The sequence below is a fragment of the Drosophila hydei genome, unplaced genomic scaffold, assembly GCF_003285905.1.
Source record: "Drosophila hydei strain 15085-1641.00,03,60 unplaced genomic scaffold, DhydRS2 tig00008139-arrow-pilon, whole genome shotgun sequence".
In the NCBI taxonomy this organism is placed as follows: domain Eukaryota; kingdom Metazoa; phylum Arthropoda; class Insecta; order Diptera; family Drosophilidae; genus Drosophila; species Drosophila hydei.
The window spans coordinates 3,198,709-3,223,023 of NW_022045847.1; the positions used below are offsets into that span (position 1 = coordinate 3,198,709).

Below are 24,315 nucleotides of genomic sequence, written 5' to 3' on the forward strand. Positions count from 1 at the left end.
ATGGCTATAACTGGTATGTTTTTATACGGAAACAAATTTTAAATCGTATCGATCGGGATGAATTTGGACTCTTTGAGGAATCTGTGGAATCTATTGAGCTTAAAAGTTGCTTTAAAGTTCATTTAAAATAAATGTAAGAAAAATATATATTCATTTTATGGTTCTTTTGCACAATTTGTTCTCAATATCAGCAAGTAACTTAGGTTGTCATTCTGTCTGTATATAAACCGATTATTAATTAATTAGAAAATATTTAACTATAATTTTGCTCGCACTACGAGCGTCGTCTTAGCTTCATCAAACATGTCTCAAACACATATTTTAGAAAAAAAGAATAGAAAACGAAGCAGCAATCTAAATATCTTTCAAAGCTAGTCTATTGCGCCAACTGTAGTCAAATTACAAAGTTTATCAAAGGTATCGAAAACGAATTTGAGGCATCACGTCAAACTGCACACTATTAAATTAATAAGTTTTAAGAGTATAATGACTGTAGAAGCTTCACGAGGTCATGAGCTTAGAGTAAAACAAAGCCCAGTTAAGATCGAGTTCTACGGCAATTTAAGGAAATGTATTTTTCTGAAACCAAAAGACAATCGAAGTCCAGTCAAGACAAAGCCGTACCAATGAAAGGTAAAATAGCCTAAAAGACTGGACATTGGTAAGTAACCATACAACAATAGAACACATGGAAGAGACTAGATTCCCTGCTCCAAGTTTTCTGATGTCGAGGTCCTATATTTTCGTTTATCGAGCCTAATAATAAGATACCTGAATAAATACGATTTTGAGTGGGATTTAATGATAAAATTTTATGCGTTGAAAAAGTTTCTGGTGATACTTATTTTTTGAAGCTCGTTGGTGTTGCCGCATGGTCTCCTTTAAACGAAAAAGAAAATACACTTTTGTTAAATAATACTAGAGAGAAGAATATCTCAGAACCCACTTTTCTTTGAAAAGATATTTCATCAGAGATTCTAATAGCTTAGTGGATTAAGTAATGAAACTAAAGTAGGTTATTAATTTCATTAAATTTTTCATTAATTTATTTTTGTTCAGTTTAAGCTTTGTTTATTTTCTTTCTTTATTATTTTCTAATTAATTAATATCTTTTTAAGATCCTGTAAAAAATATGTTTTTGCTTATTAAAAAATCATTATTCTTTAAAAAATCGTTTAAAAGTTAAACTGAAAAGTTTATATTTTATTTTGTCTAAATACTTATGTAGATAATTTAACAGCTAAATAATCGCGCCTTGACATTAATATATTTGAGTGTCATCAATATCTGAAGGTTAATACAAGTCTACAAGTCTACATATTGCAGAAAAATTATTTAGCATTGAATTTCCCATAATTAAGCATACGGCGTATATACATTTCTATGAGTTATTTTGTATTTTTTAATGTTTAAAAGGGAACTTTGAGGGAAAGCAAATAAAGAAATTAAAAATTTAAAAATAATATAGAAGTTTATGAAAGTGAAAAATATTTGGTTTCTCACAAAATCATACCATATCCTACTAATTGAGTTGTTCAACTCATAACTGTATATTTTCCGGTACATTTGCTCTGTACATGCACGTGCGTATATATTTTGAGCTTTGACTTATTAATTCAAACATATATACGAATCTGTATGTGTATATGTATTTCAATCGAAAGCTCCAGGAACTTCGATAAACAATGCGCGCGCAAATGCTCTGCTTATGCGAGGTTAAATTCCAAATAAATAGAACGACAACAAAATACCCTCTGCAGCTGAGAAAAAATTAAACTATCTCAACTAAATAGAACGACAACAAAAGATCCCACTGTTGCTGAGAAAAAATTAAATTATTTTGTTTCTATGCATAAAAAAATTAATATTGATAAAACTGATAAACAGATAGTGTGTAACATATTTTTTTTTTATAATTTTGATGTTTTCTATTAAAAAATTGTGATTTATTTTTCTATAGTGTTGGTTGACAACAAAGTTAGCAGCTTAATAATTAAATGTATTAATTGTATATCGTTCTTGTCATAACAAAATTGTAATTTTTTACTTTTTAGTTGATCATCAATTCTAAAATGACAGTAGAAACTAGTGCACATTTCTCTTAATACATCCTTGCTTTAGCTTACCTAGATGTAAAGGGTATAGAACCAATTTGAGAGAAGAGCTGTAGAAAGGTTAGTTTGTTCATATCCGAGCGAAAATCTTGTGCTTTAAAACTTATTTAGTCGATTTCTCTTTCATAAATAAGTATTACTATACTTATAAGTGCAATATTTGTTTTTATCAACGCTAAGACCCCAATTTGAGTCAAGTAAGTAGAATAGAATAAAAAATATTCTTAAGTTTACCAAGCGTTACAAATATATATACATGAACATCTATATAGTTGAAAGTTCTGAAATATAATTTAAAAAATGTGAAATACTTAAAAATCAAACTCGTATTTTCAACTAGGAATTATTGATTATACACAACTGTAATTTTAACAAGTGCGCAGAATCAATAACACATCATGCACTTGCTTATATAATCTTTTCATTATAGAAAAAATTAAATATTTTAAAAACGTAATTTGAAGAATCAATACAAAGTGTATTTTTTTGCTTCTTAATTAATTTATACAACATACTTTCATTAATTTCGAGATTGAGTGATTTAATAAAAAGGAGCATATTATTTTTCATATATATATATATCGCATAAAGATATATATATATATATATATATATATATATATATATATATATATATATATATATATATATATATATATATATATATATATATTCACATATATATATAATATATATATATACTTCTAAGCAAGCAAATTTGTAAAATATTACAAATACATATTTCATTACAATATTTTTTAATTACACTATGAATATTTAATAGTTTGTTTCTTCTCATAAATCACATCATTAATTAATAAATAATTAATCTTAAATTATGTTTTTTAGTTTTTAATAAATATGTGAATCTTTAATTTATCAATTTTTAAATTGTAATCTTTTATATTTAGGATGCCAGCAGATCCTTCGGATGAAATACCTGGACCACAGGTTCCAAAAACAGAACTGGAAGAGTTGCAAATTAAGTCACAGGGTGTTGCAGATGAGGTAACTACTGTATAAATTTATATAGTTAAACCCAAATTAAAGTACATATCGATCGAACTGAGATATTTTTGTATATTCAGAATTTGTAGAATATAGTAATATCGTTCTTAATTAACGTGAAGAGTTAGTGTTTCATATAACTAAGATCGTAGGTTTAAATGCGTTTGTGCCACCTTAGGCACAACTTTAGCGAGCTTTCTGGCTAATATGATCATCAGTACATTTTGGGGCAAAAAGTTCAAGAGATTGGAATATTTGAGATTAGTTAAATAGTAAAGTAATTGTAGAGAGTTGCATCATAAGCAAATATTGATTTTTGCGTTTTCGATAGAAGGATATTGTTTAACAAAATATTAAACGATTTTCTAACAATTATATTTGTATTTTATTTCAGTCCCTGGAAAGTACTCGGCGCATGCTTGCTCTCTGTGAAGAGGTAAGATACGATATATTTAAAAACTCTCATCTCATAACGTCCGACTTTCTGTCTGCTTGAAATTATTATTATAAAGTTTTCTGACGGAGTGGCAATTACATATAAAACTTTGCAAAATTCTTCAGCCCGATTCAACTGTTATACTTCTGTTCCAGAATTTGAGGTCACAAAAGCGTAAGCTTTGGTTATATATATCAAATAATAGTAATTATTTATTTATTAAAAAATAAATAAATAAATGAGTTGCATATTTATTCCACCAGGGTTAAGTTTATGTTTTTTGTGTTTCTTATTTTCTATTATTAATGCTTACGATTCGAACTTTTTAAAATGATATACCGTGCAGTAAACTTGATCCAGTATTATCGCATAATAGAATATTGACCTGATGCAAACTCAAACGATTTTTAAAGCAATATATTTTATATTTCTTTTCTTATTTTATATTTTAAATTACCGTACATTGAGCCATTCGACCCATCATTTTGCTTAATAACTTTTGTTTTATTTAACGGATTTCAAGGATTTAAATTTTCAGCACATTATCTACATATTCTATTGGAATATTTCATGTATTGGATGTAATTGTAACCGAACTTATATATTAAAGACAATTATCAAAATTGTATAAAATATACATCAAATTAAAATCAAAATCTGAAAACTAGTTATATTTAGCAACTATATTTTGATCAAGTGAAGTTTGTTTCAAATAATCGATAACTGCTACCATTTTATAGTTATCGATTAAAAATATGATCAAACTTCAGTTATAAAATTATATCTCGAAATAGGGCTTCCAAGTTTTGTATTTAGTTATATGTATATTTTCTACAATTTTTATATATTTTGGATACCGGCTCCGAATTTCCCCAAATTCATTTAATATAAGCTCAGTACAAAATAGAGCCAATATGTGAAAGAGTTTGTTTTTTACTAAGCTGACAAGTACTACAATCGAATATGTAGATCATATGCTACAAATGTCATTAAAATCCATTAGATTCACAAAGTCCATTAATAAACGTTTAGTCGATTTAGAAAAGCAAATGGCAAGTAGCGCCAAGCATATTTCCATTGTGTTTGAATTGTCAGCTGCTGCTTTAATTGAGATTTGAACTCCTTGCATAAGCAGATCAGTGGCGGTGCTGGAGAAGTCGTGAGTTTAATTTCACTTGGCAAAGAGACTTTTTATACCCTGATCCCATTGAAAATGGAAAATCAGGGTATAATGATTTTGTGCAAATGTTTATAACAGGCAGAAGGAGGCGTGGCAGACCCCATAAAGTATTTATATTCTTGATCAGCCTAGTCGATTGAGCCCTGTCCGTCTATCTTTCTGTCTATCCCTATGTGTGAACGCGTGGATCTCAGCATCTATAAGAGCTAGAGACTTGAAATCAAATATTCGATAACTATTCGCATTTAATTGTTATCGAAAAAAAACATCACGGACGTGCTAGAGCTAGAGCCTCCAAGTTTTGTACCGGCTTCAAATTCCACCAAATACTTAAAATTAAGTTTAGTTGGAACTAGGGCCATTCTGTGAAGGCACTTGCATCTTAACCAAGCCAATAGGATTTTTAGATCATATGCTGAATATTTCATTAAAATCCATTAAGTAAAACAGAAGTTATTAAACAAAACTTTTGGCCAATTTGCAAAAGCACATGTCAGCAGCGCCACGCGCACGCATTTTTCCTATGCGTGTGCACGCACACATTCACAAATGCGTAAACAATCCGGGTTCGAATCCTGGTCTCGTAAAATCGTTTTTTATTTGTTTTTGTTTTTTTTTGAATACTTGATACAAACAACGGAAAATATTAATAAACGCATAGTCGGGCACACGACTAGAGCTTTCTTACTTGTTTTAATATGAAGTGGTGGTATTGGTAGAGCTTATCCGCATAGCGTATACAATGTTGGTTCGACTCTTGGTGTTGTAATGTCTGTTCTTACTTTTATTTAATTGTCGATACAAACTATGGAAAATATTAAAAAACTCAAATAGGACGGATTAGGGTATCTCCCAATCGGACACTTCGAATACAGCTTTCTTACATGTTTGATTTTATGTTTTTTTTGTTTAAATATGTCAATAAAACTAACTGTACAATAGAATAAGATTTGCCTTTTGTCTTATTTTATCAGTTTCAACTAAATATTTCAATGGCCATCTCTACTTTTTTTTATGGCCTCAATTGATTACGATAATTTTACTTCTTGTTTAAAATCATCTAGTTGATTCTTCTTATTGTAATACTTTTATAGTGTTACTTTGATTGTTAACAGTTAATAAAAAAGTAGAAAGCTCTAGTTACTCAATTTGGAGATACCTGAAACCTCGACAGATTTGCATTTTTAAGCATACTTAACAGTTTGGATTAATTGCCAATTCATTGCTAACACGTGAAATAGTTCATCCGAAATAAAAGTGGCAAACATAATTTAATACTAATTACTATTCATTGAATAGCTGGCATTCAATTATATGTGTGTACATATATAAATGCGTATGCTTTGGGTTAATTGCCACTCGGATTTTCCACTATATTATTTTAATAACTTACATGTTATTCAATGAATTTCATATTTTCCTATTATGATTGACGTATTTGTGATTTTTACTAATTAGTACTAATTTAAATACATTTGTAAAATTTAGAGTCTAAAATATTATAATAATCAAAAGCTTTAGAGAAGAACGAAATGTAATTTAAAAAATTAAAATATTTTTTTAACCAATAGCATTGATTATTTGTAATATACTTAATCTGATCGTTGTGCTGGAGGACTTACAACAAATATTTTAAGTCTATAGCTCTTATTAGTTCTGTGATCGACGCTTTCACACAAGTGAACAGACAGACGGATGGAGAGTCTACTCAACTCTTCGTTTTTCTTTTCTGTGGTCATGTTTGGTGGTTTTATTAATAACACTTTGATTTATTATATTTCTTATTTCAAAGTCTAAATTGGGAGAAAAATATTTCGGCTTTGAATGTTTAGCTAACTCCTCAGTCATTGAATGGTAATTTATATTTAACATCAATTTTTTTTTGGTCTGTTGTTACAACACATCTATTTGCTTCATGATATATAATTGGTTTTTTAAAGGTGTTTAAGAGTTTTTTGTTATTAAGATATCATTATTTTCGTTTTCTTTTGAGCTAGTTGCCATAGTGACCGAGTCCAATACATTAACTTCTTCTATGTTTATACGAAACAAGGCGTCAGCTACATAATTTTTTTACCAGAGATATATCGAATAATTTTTGGTTCTTTTAATGAATGAAGCCATTGATTGTCGCCCATAAAGATATGATCTAGAATATTTAGTTGCTCATACTATACTATGATTTTGTGCTTATAAAGGGTACGACTTGCAAAACGTATTGGTTAATTGATCTGTGAAAATACGTCATCTATATCATAATCGCTGACATCGGTCATTAAGAAACTCTCTTTATGAAAATCTGGTAGGTTCTGATACAAAGAGTGTTTTGAGTTTATAAGCTTTAGTTTCAATATCATTAACACTTCCCTTTATTAAAAAGGAGTTTTGCTATTTTAGAAAAATCTTTTATGAACTTATCGCATATTTCTCTATAGCTTTAAAATGTTAATCTGTTCAATTGAAGCATTCAATTGCTTCTTTGATTTTGTCGCAAACCTTTCGAAGGCCCTTAAGATGGTCTTGTAAATAATCCGAGAAAATAATTAAATCATATAAGTATATTAAACAGTGTTATTCAATAATATCTTGAGTATTTGATTTATAATTCAGTGAAATGTTTTTGGAGCGTTGGTTAATCTAAATGGCACACGAGTTTTTTCGTATAGAGCAGTTTTAGTCCAAAAGGCCGTTCATCCATTGGAATTTGATGAAAACCTTTGGCCAAATCTAAAGTTGTAAGATATAGGCATCTATCCAATTTGTCTAAGAGTGCACCAATATGTTGAATTGGAAATCTATCTGCGACAGTAATTTGCTTCAAGTTGCGATAGACAATAACTATACGAAATAGTGTTTTTTTCAGTGACGTAGTCTATTTTTGAGATGATCCTAATTGGACTGCCATAAAGTGAATTAAATTTTTGGATAATACCTTGTTTCAAAATTTCATTAATTTGTGAGTTTAGCTATTCTAAATAACTTTGAGGGTAAGGGTGTTTAGACATGAACAAATATGTTACATAGATTTAAGGGATAAAATATGCATGAGTCAGAGTATAAAAGCCGTAGCTCAGAAGAATAAAGAACTAATACAAACCAAAAAACATCGCAGTCAAGTGTATTCAAGATCCTTCGATCCAATATTCAAGGCTACTAAACTTTTTGGGATAAGTGTAAAAGTAAAGTGATAAATTTCTTAAAAAAGATTTTTTTGCTTGTCAATCCAAGCTATGAGCAGAGCACGATCAACCAGTCCCCCAAGAAACAACACAAAAAAGATGAGGTCGACAAAAACTCTATAGTTGCTAAATAAGCAATTAGAGATTTATGACAAGATCCAATAGAGCATCGCGAACAAAGATGATAATATTTTAGGGAGATAATATATGTTGACATAATGGAAAATGTCTGGACCTATGAAGAGTCCCTGATGAAAGTCGAAGTTGCCGACCACGCCACGACACGACACAGACCAAACAGCATCTAGCAAAAAAAAAAAAAAGGAAACTAAAAACATCCAAATTAAAACATAGTCAGAAGAAGAATATTTTCACAATGAAGTTCAAGCTACTGGATGTGATGATAGACCTTGTTTACAGAAGAGTTATAAGAGTGAGGTAGTACATTAACGTGTATGCCAGTCTAGAGCTCAGCAATCAAGATTTAGAGGCAAAATATAAAAAATTTGCCTTTGACATCGATGGCATCGATAAGCTGGAATGTAAAGTCAGCTTATTCGCAAGAAAACTAAACAGAAGGGTAGGTTACTTTCAAAATATAAAAAAACATCTCTAAGCTACCGAAGGTGTACGTTTTTCACTTTAATGGAAACCCTTCGAGAGATTCTCCGATGATTCACTACAGGAAAGATATCAGCGACACAAGGAAGCGGAACTAATTTTAATCAATCAACGGAGAACCAAAATGGTCGTTGGCCACTTATTAGTTGAGTCTGCTAGCTATAATTCAACGTGGGACCTTATATGCAAGCACAACGAAAATAAGCTAGTTGATATGGAGCTGCTGAAGAACAATGATGAAGGCAGTATCCGCAAGTTCTTCGACACAGCGACTGAGTGTGTTTTCATCATCAAAAGAAAAGTGCCATTTAGTAATTACGCTGCCGTCTACAGCAAATGTCCAAAAGAAAATAATGGGCAAGAAACGTTGCTGATAAATGTTGATGTCTGAAGAAGCCGCACAACAGCTAAAACTGCGCCGAATCAAACGGAATGAAAATTCAAAGAATTGCTCAAAATATTGAAATACTTAAAAATAGCGTTTGATTTACAATTAAACCAAGAATTAAAAGCAACTTGGTTATCAGAACGCAGGAACTTGTTATGTCAAAACTTCAGAGATCTTCACTGAGCAAGAAAATTGACAAGTATGCCAATAAGGATTTAATGGGGTTCGAGCTGGCGTTAATGTACTTTCACTAATTATGTTTGAAAAGTAAAGAAAATCAACGAAACACTGGGATAAAAGACTGAGCTTGGATGGATTGCTTTTGGCAACATAGCTAGATTATCAAGCAACAAGGTAATCAGTGCATAAACGACGATGTGTCTTGACGACCAAGAGCACTTTGAGGAGCATCGAAAAATTGGGATAGTAGATAAATGGAGAACGCAGCAATTGATATCTGTTACACATTCTGGCCACCCGCAAAATATTTTGGCATAAACAAACAAAATAAACGTAGATTATAACTATGCCGTCTATGCACTCAACAGCTAGCAGGTAGTGCAATAGAAATAGACAAGACTGTATGTTTAGCATCTAAAATGAAAAACTCAGCAATAAATAAGCGAAATTTAAAGGATGAATAGAAGAATAAAGAATTAATACAAAACTGAACCACCGCGCAGTCAAGTGTATTCAGTAACGTTTTTTGTAAACGGGTTCCCCAGTTCCCCTAGTATGAAAATTTGTATCCTTAAAGTTTAATGCAAAGTCAGTCTTTAAAACTGAGCAATCAGGGTATAATGGTTTTGTGCAAATGTATGTAACAGGCAGGAGGCGTGGCAGAGCGCATAAAGTAAATAAATTCTTAATCAGGACGACAAGCCGAGTCGATTGAGCCCTGTCCGTTTGTCCGTATGTGTGAACGCGTCGATCTCAGCATCTATAAGAGCTAGAGACTTGACACTTTTTTGTAGGTCCGTGTATAGCACACGCATATCAAGTTTGTTTCATATATTCGATAACTATTCCCATTTAATTGTTATCGAATAAAAACATAATCGAAATGCAGTTAATAAATTATATATCGTAGGTCTTAAGAACTGGAGCCTTTAAATTTTGTATTTAGTTTTATGGATACTGGCTCCAAATTTCCCAAAATTATTAAAATTGAAGTTCAGTGGAAAATAAGGACATTATGTGAAGGCTGAAATTTAATTAAAATCCATTACAACAGAAGTTATTTAACAAAATGTTTGGCCAATTCGCAAATCACATGTCAGCAGTGCCGCGCGCACACATTTTTCCTATACGTGTGCATACATACATTCAAGTGCTTGTTTTCTTCTCTATTCAAAGAATCTAAATTTCGATTGAATACGGCTATTTAACTCCAAACTTACAACTCTTCTCGCAAGCGGTGCAGTGGTTGTGTTGGTAGAGGCGGTGCTCGTAAGCATCTTGCCCCAGGGTTTGAGACCGTAGGAGATGGAATATTTTTTATTGTTATATTTTTTTAATTATGAAGTGGCGGTGTTGGTAGAGTTGGTGCACGTTGCGCAAACAATTTTTTTTTATTGAATACTCGATAAGAACTACGGAAAATATTAATAAACGCAGATAGGACTGGGATCAGAGTATCTCCTAGTTGGGCTCTCCGACTAGAGCTTTCTTACTTGTTTAATTATGAAGTGGAAGTGCTGGTAGAGTTTTTTATTAATCGATAGACATACAATCAATAATGGATTTCCGAAAAATATAATGATCTGATGAGTTAAATAAAAAATATTATTGATCTGATGAGTTAAATACAAAATATTATTGGGCAACGAATAAATCCATTATTTGTCACTTGATGTACTCACTAAGCTGTTTTTTTTAACAATTCTAGTGTTTTTAGTGGTCTGTTTGATCAAAGAATAATTTTTTAAATTTACACTACTTCCTGTCTCGATTAAGTTATTATATATATTTCACGAGACTTTTATTTTAAGAACTACTGTTCTGGGTGTTCGTCCGTAGATTTTTATTGAAAATCCAATTTAATTTGAATAATTTTTAACTGTATCCATCGGTAAGTTAGATTGGTGTGATTGTCCGCTTAAATTGCTTAAATGCCTGTTTATATCTTTGGAAGTTATTTTTTCGGATTATACTCTTGTGTGTTTAGATTAGTGCTATTCATGGTATACTTTTTTTGAGTGTTAATATATGAAAATAAGACATTACAGATTTTTAAAAAGTATTACTAGAAGCTTTTGGATTGATATCGAAATGTAAGCCTTTTTGCTTAGCAGTTTTTTTTAAGATGAATCGCCCCTTCTGTTGTTAATTAATTGAATTATCGTTTCTATATTCTCAATTATTATATGAGTGTTTATTAAAATATAAGCTTCAGTTATTTCAGAAAAAATTTTTCTTAAGCTTACGAATAAATCCACAATCGGCGGTGAGATGCACGTTATATAGTTGTCTATAATATGTCGAATATTTTAGTTGATAAAGTAAGAAGTATTTTTAATGTTGGGAACACTTTTTTTTGAATATGCTCCACCTGACGACAAAACGGAGCCAGACTTTGATTTCATATTCAATATTTCATTTTCGGAAAATTTTAAGTATATGTATATATATTTTCCGAAAATGAAATATTGAATATGAAATTAAACGTCTTTGAGCTACAGCGATTTATATTGAACTGATCGACAATGTATTGACCACCACCTTTAATTTAAAATTTGTTTAATTGTGATAAAAATAAAAAAAATCGAATAAGTTGGTCAATAATATCATGCTAATGCTTTAACGAAAGCTCGGTACTCAGTACAAACAGATTTGGAAAACATATTTGAAAATGCGCCTATTGCGTAATAAATTTGATTAAAATTACAATATTTCTTGTATGCTATATAAACTGAAATATAAATACTAATTCCAACAAACAACTTATTATTAAAATATATATACTTATACAATACTAACACTTATCTATACACTTTTACAAACTATTTACATTGCATTTTGCTGCACACCAGAGCAAGGAGGCAGGAATACGTACACTTGTAGCCCTTGATGATCAAGGAGGTGAGTCCACTACTAACACAACAATATATCACAATTTAATAGGGCATAAATTGGAAACCATAAATTTACCATTTTGCATAGATATTATACATTCACAGCACTACAGAACTTTTAGCACGATATTTAATGCATATACACTTAATACAATATTTAATCTACAAAACCCGAGAATTACAGAGCTGGAGACATCGTACATTTTTACATAATATATAATACATAATACATAATATATAATATAATATATATATATATATATATATATATATATATTATATATATATATATACATATATAAAACTCTCTCTTTTGGGGTTGAATTTCCAATGAAGTGCTACGATTGGAATACATGGCTTCTAAAATAAATTTCGTAAATATTGCGATGCAAAAATATGTTTTCCTGAATATCTAAAAATATGTGTATAGAGATATAAGCTTGGATGTTACAGAGGGGTCGTAAAACTAAAGATCAGAAATATAAACAAGAAAGTTGCAGACGGGCGAAACAGTCTACATAATAATCATTCACGGTATAAGCGCCAAAACTTTCGAAGATATGCTTTTTCCCGATCTGCCACGCCTTCAAAAAGCTTATAAAAATAACTTTCAATAGTGCAACAGTAATTTAGTTGTTACATTTTTAGTTTCTAAATATAAAAATTTTGAAAATAGACGCCCAGGTAAGCATGGCCATATAATTTTTGTCACTCCTAACAAGAAGCTTACACTAACGTAATTATAAAATTTTGATGCTAAGACTCAAAAAATTTGGAATATACAGGGTTTTTTCTATATTTCACGCCCTCAAACGAGCGTAATTGTTATGATGCATCGATGGAGGAATTCAACAGGAACCTAATATTTTAAGTTTCTATCTCTACAAATTTCGAAGAGACAGACTTTGTTGTTCTCTGTTCATTGAGTTAAAAAAAAACTAAGCCAAATTATTGATTTTTATAGATATAGCTCGTCGCTATGATCAGGATCATATATACTGTATGGGGTCTGCGACACTTCCTTCGGACTGTTATATACATTTTCACTAAACCATTATTACCCTGAATTCTCATTTTCAATAGGTATCAAACCTTAAAAGCAAAGGGATAAATAAAGAGATATAACAAAAAAAAAAAAAAACAAACCCCATAACGTATATATATTTTTAATAAGGATGCTGAGCGGATTGCATGCTTAGGCATGTGTGCCCATGTGTTGTTTGTATAGAAAGAGTGAAAAAATGATTGGAATATCAGGTCATTGTTCAGGGTATCTCCTAGTCTAGTCGTCTCGACAAGAGCTTGATAATATTTTTATTTTTTTTCTTAATTTTATTTTATTTGGAATAGTTCAAGCTACCTTCCATTTTCTTCCTAAGTTAAGCTATGAGAGGTTAGAGTATTTCAAAGTATTCCCTAATGTGCTTTTCATATTAACTAAAAAGTCCCCAGAAAGATCGTAAATATTTGATAATTATAGCTGTTGGGATTTTTTTTATTTATATTATTATTATATCGGCTTTATGTTGTGACTCTTCAGCTCAAACGTTTAATGGGAACGCTGTTATTTTTGGTGGAGCAGCATAGTCTATAAAATGGACTTCGGATGCAACTACGGGCTCTGTAGCGTGCAGTAGCTTTGGTAATTGTTCGACTAGTTCGTATACATTTTCCTGCTTTTTAGTTTCACTGTTAAACAGACATGGCAATGCACAGTGCTGCTTGTGAAGCATATTTTTGAGAGGGCAGAGAAACTGTTTCGGTTTAACACTCGAATATTTTAATGCTCGAACAAATAAGGAGTTGAGTTTGACCTACTACACAAATTTGATGTGTTAAAAAAGTTTGCCCTAGTTGTTCCACCAATGTGTACATATAGATACATAGATTAGTGAGATATATGCAAGAGCGTAGAATGATTGGAATGCCAGCTCTTCAGGTTTTCTTGGTGGGACACTGCCGACCAGAGAAATCTCACTTATTTCCTATACCCTATTGATTAGGATGACCACTAAACTGATATATTAAACTTTGCAGCAATTATATTTATAAACAAGTAAATGTCTTGCAGTCGAACGCTACTGATTGCATTATATTGATTCACTGCATAAACGCCGTCTACTCTAAAACTTTCGGAGATGTTTTTTTTTTGATTTGCTACACCTCAATATCATGAACATTTTTTGGGAACTCAATAGTGGAAGTCAACAGTAACTTGAAGTTTGAGTTTTAAATTTGGGTCAAAGGCTCCAAAACTGTGGAAAATACAAAATTCAAGCATTAAGAATAATATAATATATAGGTGGGACTGCTCATCTTAAGCTGTTGTCATCTGCATATACATACATATGCTTCGTTGAAGATAATGGTTAAAAGGTGGAATACTGCTTTTAATCGGGCTCGTAATGCCTCAGTGACTGAAAATTGTCAACTTTTGCCAAAAAGTTAATTAAATTGTAAAGCCCGGGACTTAAACAGTGAGTCTTAAGATTTTTCATTTATAGTCAAATAGTTATGCCTAACAAATAAGATTCTCTGAGATATATATCACTACACATGTGGAACAGTTATAAAGATTCCCAATGAGCGGATAAACAAGTTTATCTGTAAGTAAAATCAACAGTCACAGAGAGGTCCACTAGTTGTGGCTAATATGAAAATGGTGATTTTGTATCAAATATAGCTTTTTTTGGACGTTAACACACTATCTTGTAAGTGTTAATGGTTAGTCTTTCTATCTAATAATATATTTCGATTCTGTTTTCTACTGCAGAAATAAATCTATGATCTTTAGACAAAATGTTATTATTTATCATTTTGGGAGAAGCATATGAAACCAACAAGACCTCTTGTATTTCAGGGGATACTCCCAATATATTTGATATAAATGAACAAAGCTACCAAATTTTAAGTGAAAAATTATGTTTTGTGCATTAGATAATTTTGATTCATAAGCTTAATATTAACACGATAGTCCCAATTATAGTAATAGTTTTTTAATATTGCTCTATGTCTGCCCGATTTTAATAATAATCGGACCTATATATGTATCATAAACAGGAAACTGAGTTAATTGATTTAAAAATCATAAACATTTTAAAAATGATATACAACTAAAAATGATATAGACTCAAATGTTATAGATATTTTGATGAATTCTCAGATTATAGTACTAATTTTAAAATCAACATGTATTTCTATTTAGAGCGCGGAAGTTGGGATGCGAAGCATTGTTATGTTGGACGAGCAAGGAGGTAAGATTTTTATAGTAAAGGACATAGACCAATTTTAACAACTGATAAAATTAGAAAATACATATTATTCAAAGCTGTCATAATGCAATTACTAATAACTTGATATAAGTTGATCATAAAATAGGATAGCTTTAGGTCGAGCTTTAAGTGATATATCGAGTTACAGAATACAAAATATGTATTTTTATTGTGATTGAGGTGGGTAATTTACCGCTAGTCAGATCGTCACTCTGACCGGTATGCCGGCCTGCATTTCCGCTAATTGACTAAAAAGCCAACTTTTTCTTGAGATCCATCTGCCATCTTAGATGCATTAGTCATTCAGCACTAACCTCCTATGTGGATTCCTTTTTGTGGTCCACTTGAGCATTTTTATCCCTGCTCCTACACATACATTCCACTTTTTCCGCTTTCACTTTTCAGCGAATTTACAGGCTCTTTTCTAAGCATGTTTACTTTTGTACATTAGTTTTACTATTTGACTTACTTTACTTTTCCACTTTGCCAGAGACTCCATCTTGCTGCACTCTTTCACAAGGAGTTAGAGTTACTTCTGACTTTACTTCGTTACCATACATAGGATTGCATTTTTTCTTCTATTAGGAGTCTTCGTTTTTCTGCAATCGGTCCGTCATTATTGTAATCAGTCTACTCAGAGACACCGATACTATTCTTTACGTGTCATGTTAAAAATGTTCTCAAAAATTGAGTCCTTGTTATGGTTCTGCTATATCACTATTTCAGTTGAGATAAGCTTTACCGAAAACTGAATTATCGCCGTTTTTTGGTACGAAGTTCCAAACTTATTGAGCTGCGTACCGTCTGCGTGCGTATCATGAATTGAGTAACTCTTTATTAAGTCTCTACTGTATTTCTGAGTGTAATTTCAGCCGCGATGTCATCTGCCAATCTAATCACAAAAATATTTCCCTGTGTAGATCCACTGGTCACTCTATAACATTTCGTACCAGTTGTGTAGCGCACAGAAGTACTCGAGCCTGCAAATAATTCCTAACCATGCGGATTTAATATTCCGATATACGAAAATTCTGCTCTACGGAAGCCAGCAGACCAAAAACCGCTATTAAGAGCGTTTTTCACGCCAAGCGCTACTAACAGGATCTTGGGACCCGAGTACGCATTTCCTCTTTCCCCCTGGCTAACTTTGTTGGATTCTACCGCAGGAAAAGCTTTTCTAGCAGCTTTCCAGCCGTATTTAACACTTATGCCAATTTGCCGATGGTCTGGTTTGGGTAAATTGGTCTGTTCCTCTCTCCTCTGAAAAGTTAGAGGTAGAAACTAATAATCAAAAGAAGCAATAAGGGAGAAATTATTGTTTCTTTTGATTATTAGCTTCTACCTCTAACTTTAAGAGGCGTTTCTGCACTGTCCATATTTTTCTACCTAGTCACAGCAGCACGTCGCAATGCCTGCAGATATTCCAGGACTGTATCCTCTTCCTCGGCATTGAGTTTCAAGACCCTTGCCTTAATGAAATTTCCTGCGCTATCTGCGTTCTTGTTTCAGCAATGGTTTTTAGTTGTGTTTTCTTCCCATTGTTTACTGCCAATGCGAGCCGGTGAATAGTGGATAAATTTCTTTTAGTGGTGTTCCACTGCTTGATTTTTTCTTGTTATTGGGAGTTTATTTGCTTACAAATTCCATGAAAAAAGGGTCCAGCTACAAGCTGCTATCTTAGCTCGAATGTACAGTCGCTCATAACCATCCTCGGGGTTGCCGAATGGCCACGCAGGGCTTGCCGCTGGTTAGCTACAGCCGACATTCAGAGCCATGATCCTGCACAAATTTATAACTTATTTCAACAATAAGTGACAAACGTACTTGGATTGGCAGTGGCAGGTTTTTAACTTGTTCGCAGTTTATGTCTTATTTATTTATTGAAAACAAATAAAATTCTTGCTAACCCTGCTAAACTGGCGTGCTGTCTTCTCAATCAAATTTTTATCAGGTCGTGGTCCCATACATCAGATTTCGGTTGAGCTAGATATCTCTCTAGCTTTGATTTCATATCATAACGTGAGAAAAGTATTAAACCTAATTTTCTACCTCAGGACTGTTAAAGCTAGGTATGAAACTGTTAACAACTTACTGACAGCAATATTAGCAGAATAGTAGAGGCTTTGTGGTTTGCCTGCTACAATTCGGATATCCTGACAATAAGATAGTTCTCTATCTGTGTCAATTTCTTGTAACTATTCATCTTTATGACTTATATCAAAATCTTAAAATAAATATTATATTAAAATTACGTTAACTAATATTATATAATATAGTGACTTAACTTCTGTCAAAGCTTACGAAAGTCCGTTTATAATAATGCCTTACTCTTATCCAATTTCTTATGTTGTTGGAATTTCAGACGCCTTGATAAGAATTTCGGGACAACTGAGAACCGACAATATTTTTGACCAAATACCAGATACATATGATTCTTTAAATTAAGCTTTTAACTTTGTGAAAGGCTTGCTGGGTTTTCGAAACTTGTCGCCATTATGAATTCTCCTGTATCGTACTTAATTTGTTTTTGTCTTTTTTGTTTTTTTAAGTACTGTTATTTTTGCTTGTAATAAAGACTGATTTGTTGTACTTTTGCCAAAATGTCTTTTGAATTTCGTGCACTAAGTCTGGCCATTTCTGTTACATCCTCTAATTTTTCTCCTAAGCTATCACTAATTTCGCCCTTCTGTGATATTCCATATAAGATTTCGCTAGGAAATTTATTAGTGCTATGGTGGTGAGCGTTAATTATTCGACTCTTTTACTGTCCATTTTCAGCTTTACTATCATTGTTCCTAAACTTCTTTTCGTATACTCTATCTAATCCTTTGTGTTGACCGTTTCGAAAACTAAAATGTTGGATGAAACTGGGAAATCACAATATAACGGTTTTGTACAAATGTAACAATGAAAAGGAGGCGTGAATATATATTATTGATCAGGATGACAAGCCGAGTCCATTGAGCCCTATCCGTCTGTCTGTCCGTCCGTCCGTATGTGTGAACGTGTCGATCTCAGCACCTATAACAGCTATGTATGCGTGTATTATTTTCTACTCTAAGAATCAAATATGTTTAAAATGTCAGCTGCTTCTTAAGTTGAGATTTGCTCAAGCAGTGCTTTGGCGGCGTTGGCAGATGCAGCCATAATTATGTTGTGGCGGTGTTGGTGGAGTTGATGCGCGTTGCCTAGACAATATGGATTCGAATCTTGGGGTCATAATGTCGGTTCTTATTTGTTTTTTTTTTTTAATACTCGATACAAACTAGGAAAATATTAAAAAACGCAGATAGGACTAAAGCTTTCTTACTTGTTTCTGCAATAGCTTCGTTCCCTTATCAAAGTTGTAAATATACTATTAACAAATCTATGAAATAATTGTAAATCAGTTTTTATCCTATTAGCCTCTACAAGAATTCGAACTGCCAGAAACTAGTAACGAATACGGTGTATTTTAAAAATTCCTCTGAGTTGTATGATGCCATCTCTAATTCATTCGTCTAACTGTTTCTGTACTTTTTGTTCGCTGCATCTTTATATGTAACCCTTAATTTCTAAATACTAAACATAACACAATAATACGAAACATAACGCTCAACAATTCACTCATTTTTTTTATTTTCAAACAATGTACTCTCTATTCCATTACTATTACATTTAGTATCTCATATTTTGTACCGCGCTAATGCTTTGTTTTGCAGAAAATTCTTTCGATTTGGTACTCTCTTTGACCATTAGAATCCTGATATTTATGACCCAAAATCATCCGCAGAACGTTTGGGTCAACATTTAAGTTGTATCCTTTCCTGAAATCCGTACTACTCCTCACCTCATAGATCCATAAGCATATAAGCATATACGTATATAAGCATATAAGCATATAAGCATATAAGCATATAAGCATATAAGCATACGTTCGCTTTCATTTAGCTCAAATTCAATGGGTTTGGAGTTCTACTCCAATTGCACACAATTTTCATGAATGAAATGACTGAATGTTTACCTTTATGGTTAAAATATATACTGACTAATTAATAATTATTTCCAATTAAATTCTTTCTTTTCGCGTATTGCACCACAAAGTGACCTGTGGTACCACAGCCGTAGCAGAACCCCTGTTCTTTCTTGTTATCCGTTGTAATTGCAGTGTCGCATCTCTTTAACTAAGTTGCTATTGGGTGCTAATGGTTTCACCTGTACTTCTGAGTGCGCATCTAGTATTCGTTCGGTAAGAGCATCCTGATTTTTCTGAACTTTTTAGTAGAGTTCAAAATGTCTGCCTCGAATTTGCGACAAATGTCCACTTTACATCTTTTGGCGCACAAACCCAAAGATTGTGAGCGATATAATTATTATTTATTTATTGAAAACACATAAAATTCAGTCCGTTGTTTAATACATTAGATTTTGCTTGAGTTCGAGTTCGCGCTTTGATTTCATGCCGTAGTATCACTAACTACTTTGCTTAGTTGCCTACCACAGCATTGACAATATTAGCAAAATAGTAGAGATATTGTTATTCCTTTGCTCTTATTCTCTGTCGTCGAGTTTTTGTGAGTTCTATAATATCTGTTTATACGTTAAGAACAATTTTGTCATGCAACAAGCGATGTGCGCATAACAACACATTTATAGGACATTTTTATTCTCTGATCCAATTGAAAATGAGAAATTAGGTAATAGTTTTGTTAAAGTGTATGTAATAGGCAGAATTCAGGCCCCATAAAGTATATTCTAGGACGAAAAGCCGAGTAGACCCCTGTCTATCTCTCTGTCCGTCTTTCTGTCCATATCTAAAAGAGCTAGAGACTTGAAATTTTATTTTTAGGTCCGTGTATAGTACATAAATTTGTTTCAAATAATCGATAACCACTCCCGTTTTATATACTATTTTCTATTATCTTTTATACTATTTTCTATTATACATTTTTGATTTTTGTTGGATTTTGGATAGCTACTCCAAATTTCCCATAATTCTTGAAATTGAAGTTCAGTTAAAAATAGGGCCAATATGTGAAGGAGTTTGCATTTTTATTATAGAATATGCAGAGAACTTCATTAAAGTCCAATAAGTATAAGAGGAGTTATTAAACAAAACATTTGGTCAATTTGCAAAAGCACATGGTAAACAACGCAAAACGCACGTATTGAAATGCGTGTATTCTTTTGTATTTTTCCGTGTATTCCAACAATCGAATTTGGTGTTGAATTGTGCTTGAATTGTCAGTTGATAAGCAGCCTGCTTAAGCAGCGAAGTGCCGTTGTTGGTAGAGGCGTTATCGTTATCTCGGTCGACAAGCTATGGGTTCGATGCCTGGCATCGAAAATACATTTTTTTAGTTGTTTTTTTTATTTTATTTTTTTTATATCATGAAGTGGCGGTGTTTGTAGAGTTGATGCGCGTAGCGTTAGCAAAGTGGGTACGATTCTTAGTATCCTAATGTCTGTTTTATTTATTTATTTATTTTTTTTTTATACTTAATACAAATATTTAAAAACGCAGATTGAGTTGGGATCAAAGTATCTTCCAGTCAGGTACTCCGACTAGAGTTTTCTTACTTGTTCCCTTTAATCTCAGAGTACGAAAACAAAATTAAAATAAATAGATTAGAAAATAAAATATTAAAATTTATGTAAGACAATTGTAAAATCGAAGATAAATTAATGTATCTTACGTCTTTACGGTAGTGGTAGAAAAGGCTGTGGCAGACCCTATAAAGTATATGTCTTCATGATCAGGTTACTGTGCTGAGTCGATGTAGATCTGTTCTTCTATCTTTTGGATTGCCTGTCCATATATACATATAAACGCATCGATCTCAAAATCTATAAAAATTGAAATTGATTGTTTTTCAGACCATCATTAAGCACGCGTAGATTGTTTCGAATAACTGATAACCATTTCGGGGGATAACATGCAAAAATGCATTGAAGAATCATTTGAGGTGCACGTTTTCATTTTATTACGAAAATGTGTATAAGCTTACACTTATTTATGCTTAAATATATAAATGCACAAGTGTAAATACATTTGTGGAAACAAGCTATGGAATATATTTAAAAACGCTTAAGCGCCACTACAGGATTGAATTTGGAGCGAACAACAACCATCTTACACACAATTTTCGATGCCATTCGGTACAAAAAATAATGGAATTCAGTTCATATTAACCAGTATTGAATGTTTTTATGAATTTAATGTTCTTATTATTTTTGCAAAGATTCTGTTTGTAAGTATTTCATAAGAATCGGTATAACAAATTTCTATCTCTTTTTAGAACAACTTGACCGAATTGAAGAAGGCATGGATCAAATTAATGCCGACATGAGAGAGGCTGAAAAAAACCTGAGTGGTATGGAAAAGTGTTGCGGCATTTGTGTACTACCCTGCAATAAGTAAATATTAAAGAAACCATTTTCTGAAAACGAGCAATATAACATTTTTTCCCAATTGAGTATATATGATCCTTATTAAAAAACAGTAAAAACTAGCTTTTATACAATTTTAAAACCACTTGACTATTTTCCATACATCTGAATATTCTTCTTGGGATCACTTAAAAAGCATAATTCAATTTAAATTAATTTAAAAGAGAGTTATCGCTATAACATTTTAATCCGTTTAAATACAGCGATCTCTTACACCAGAAAAGCTAGAAACTTGAAATTATTTTAAAATAATAAAATATGTTAGTGCACGTGAAAAATGTTATTTTCAAAACTTGAATACTTTGAATTTTGCATTTAAGGTGCTCCTGTAATGTCCACAGAACTAGCTTTAAGTAATCCCTTACTAGTCAGTGTCCACAAAATTGATGTGTCTTTTTTAAAACGTCAGGCATTTGAACTTATATCCTCGTTTGTATACACAAATTTCATCTATTTCAAGAAGTTAAATTTTTAAAATGTCTACGTAAACTGTAAGTAATACAGTGTATATGAAAGATTGTATTGGCTATATGGTTATGTAGTCAATAGTCAAGACATTTTTCTTACACTATATCTATTAAATATGAACTGAACAGTTGGATTAGAAATTGCGATTGATTTGTATCAATGTAAATGTTTCACTAAATTTAATAACTATGATATTTTAGTAACCTAATAATAAATAATGCTTATAGAAAAGTTCACATAAATTCAATTGTCCACAATTAAGTAATATATTTCAAAGCCTTTATGATTTCCTCAATCTTTTCATCAAAGTATCCAATATTGATTATGATTAAAATTAGTATTAACAGATAAATAAATCCCTTTCAGGAGCCAATCATTTAAAGAAGATGACGGTACATGGAAGGGTAATGATGATGGAAAAGTTGTTAACAATCAACCACAAAGGGTAATGGATGATAGAAACGGAATGATGGCTCAAGCTGGATATATTGGGAGGTATAATTTTGAAAATGCCAAAACTGACCATATTTGAATGTTGATTTTAAACTATTCTCGCAGTTTTAATGTTCTCGCTATGAAAATCAAGATTTATTTGTAGCATCTTAGACTAAAAAATTCGGTCAACTATTTCATTTTTTATGAACTTTTTGTTTTTGAAACAATTAGGATTATTGATTATTTATAATTAAAAATTACAAAGTATAAGCATCTACAAATCATGTATCAATTGAAAATATTTTAACATATTTAAACATTACACACATCATTATAAAAAGCGAATTATAAGTATTTTACCAATGGCTCCTTTATTGTATTACAAACATATTGTTAGTTGACGATATTCGAAAATTGTAATGACATTAAACTAAAATGGCGAAGATTTTAACCTTGTATCCCATTGTGAATTGTGATTAATACATACTTTGCTTTCAGAATAACAAACGATGCAAGAGAAGATGAAATGGAGGAAAATATGGGTCAGGTTAATACCATGATAGGTAATCTCCGAAATATGGCCTTGGATATGGGCTCTGAGCTAGAAAATCAAAACCGCCAAATAGACCGAGTTAATCGCAAGGTACATTACATTTTAAATATGTTATATTTTTTTATATGCAAGATATCAAATTGAGAATCTAAAACCCATGTTGATTATTGATACTTCGAGATAATCTTTACGGAAGTGAAGCCTAATATCAAAGAGCTGACGGCCACATACGGAAGCTTTAAACCAGGCTATATAAATGAGATTCATTTGAGCACCTTAGTTAAATTTAAAGATAAAGGCGTCAAAGGCCATGGTTTCGCCCAAACCAATTTAAACAACTACAGGCCAAAGTTTTACGGCTTACGTCAAGATTAAGTCTCAGTATTCGTGCTCCTATTATAGGCATGATATTGTATATCATATATTATAACCATTTAATTCTTGCTTTCAATATTGATGTTAGTACTTTAAAAATTATATATATACATTCCCCTATATGAAAGATTCTCTTCGATTAAGATGAAATACACACACAGACTTAGTCTATTTCGGGTTTTTAGATTTTAGCGACTTATGCTTTGTCATTGAATTATTTAAAGAAAGTCGATCTAGAAAATAAATTGATTAATAAATAATTTACAATGAACTGTGAAACTAATATTTTATTTTTGTATTTTCCCAATTATAGGGTGAATCTAACGAAGCAAGAATAGCAGTAGCTAATCAACGAGCCCACCAGCTTTTAAAATAAGCCGATCTCAAAATAACAGCATGTATATACCAAAAATTGTTTAAGGGTATTCAGTGTTATACAAAAAATATAAGATTCTTGTAACTGCTTAGTGCTCCAACAGTTGTAAATAATATGAACAAATTAAACAAATCATTTTTTGACTATTATCAAGCAATGTTATACAATTTCATAAGTAGCATGTATACATACTTAAATGCTCAACAACATTTCACACCTTTAATCCATTGCATATTTTAATGAAAACATGTCAAAAAATTTATAAAAAAAATTTTATTTTATAAAAACCTTTGTTAGTCATATATCTCTTATTTTATTAATTTAAAAAGTAATTGCCACAATTTTCAAAAATTTAATTATTTTTGAATGTTTATCGTTCCATTTATGGCCAATCCAATCTTCACAAA

The 24,315-nt window shown here is 31.6% G+C and overlaps 1 protein-coding gene across 6 annotated transcripts; it reads left to right on the plus strand.

The window, feature by feature from the left end:
* The first annotated feature begins 51 nt into the window (after positions 1 to 51).
* On the plus strand, positions 52 to 24,098 carry LOC111600813 (synaptosomal-associated protein 25). Of its 6 annotated transcripts, XM_023317108.1 has the most exons (9): positions 2,142 to 2,174; positions 2,249 to 2,311; positions 3,026 to 3,122; positions 3,517 to 3,558; positions 11,959 to 12,007; positions 21,551 to 21,668; positions 22,536 to 22,664; positions 23,103 to 23,247; positions 23,846 to 24,080. In XM_023317108.1, the coding sequence occupies exons 3-9, from the start codon at positions 3,027 to 3,029 to the stop codon at positions 23,906 to 23,908; spliced, it is 642 nt and encodes a 213-aa protein (XP_023172876.1). In that variant the 5' UTR covers positions 2,142 to 2,174; positions 2,249 to 2,311; position 3,026; the 3' UTR covers positions 23,909 to 24,080. The 6 variants fall into 6 exon arrangements, with proteins under 6 accessions (XP_023172875.1, XP_023172874.1, XP_023172879.1 ...); XM_023317107.1 differs by lacking the exons at positions 2,142 to 2,174; positions 2,249 to 2,311; positions 11,959 to 12,007 and adding exons at positions 52 to 133; positions 15,206 to 15,254 and having other exon boundaries at positions 23,846 to 24,098; XM_023317106.1 differs by lacking the exons at positions 2,142 to 2,174; positions 2,249 to 2,311 and adding an exon at positions 56 to 133 and having other exon boundaries at positions 23,846 to 24,081.
* Positions 24,099 to 24,315: the final 217 nt, after the last annotated feature.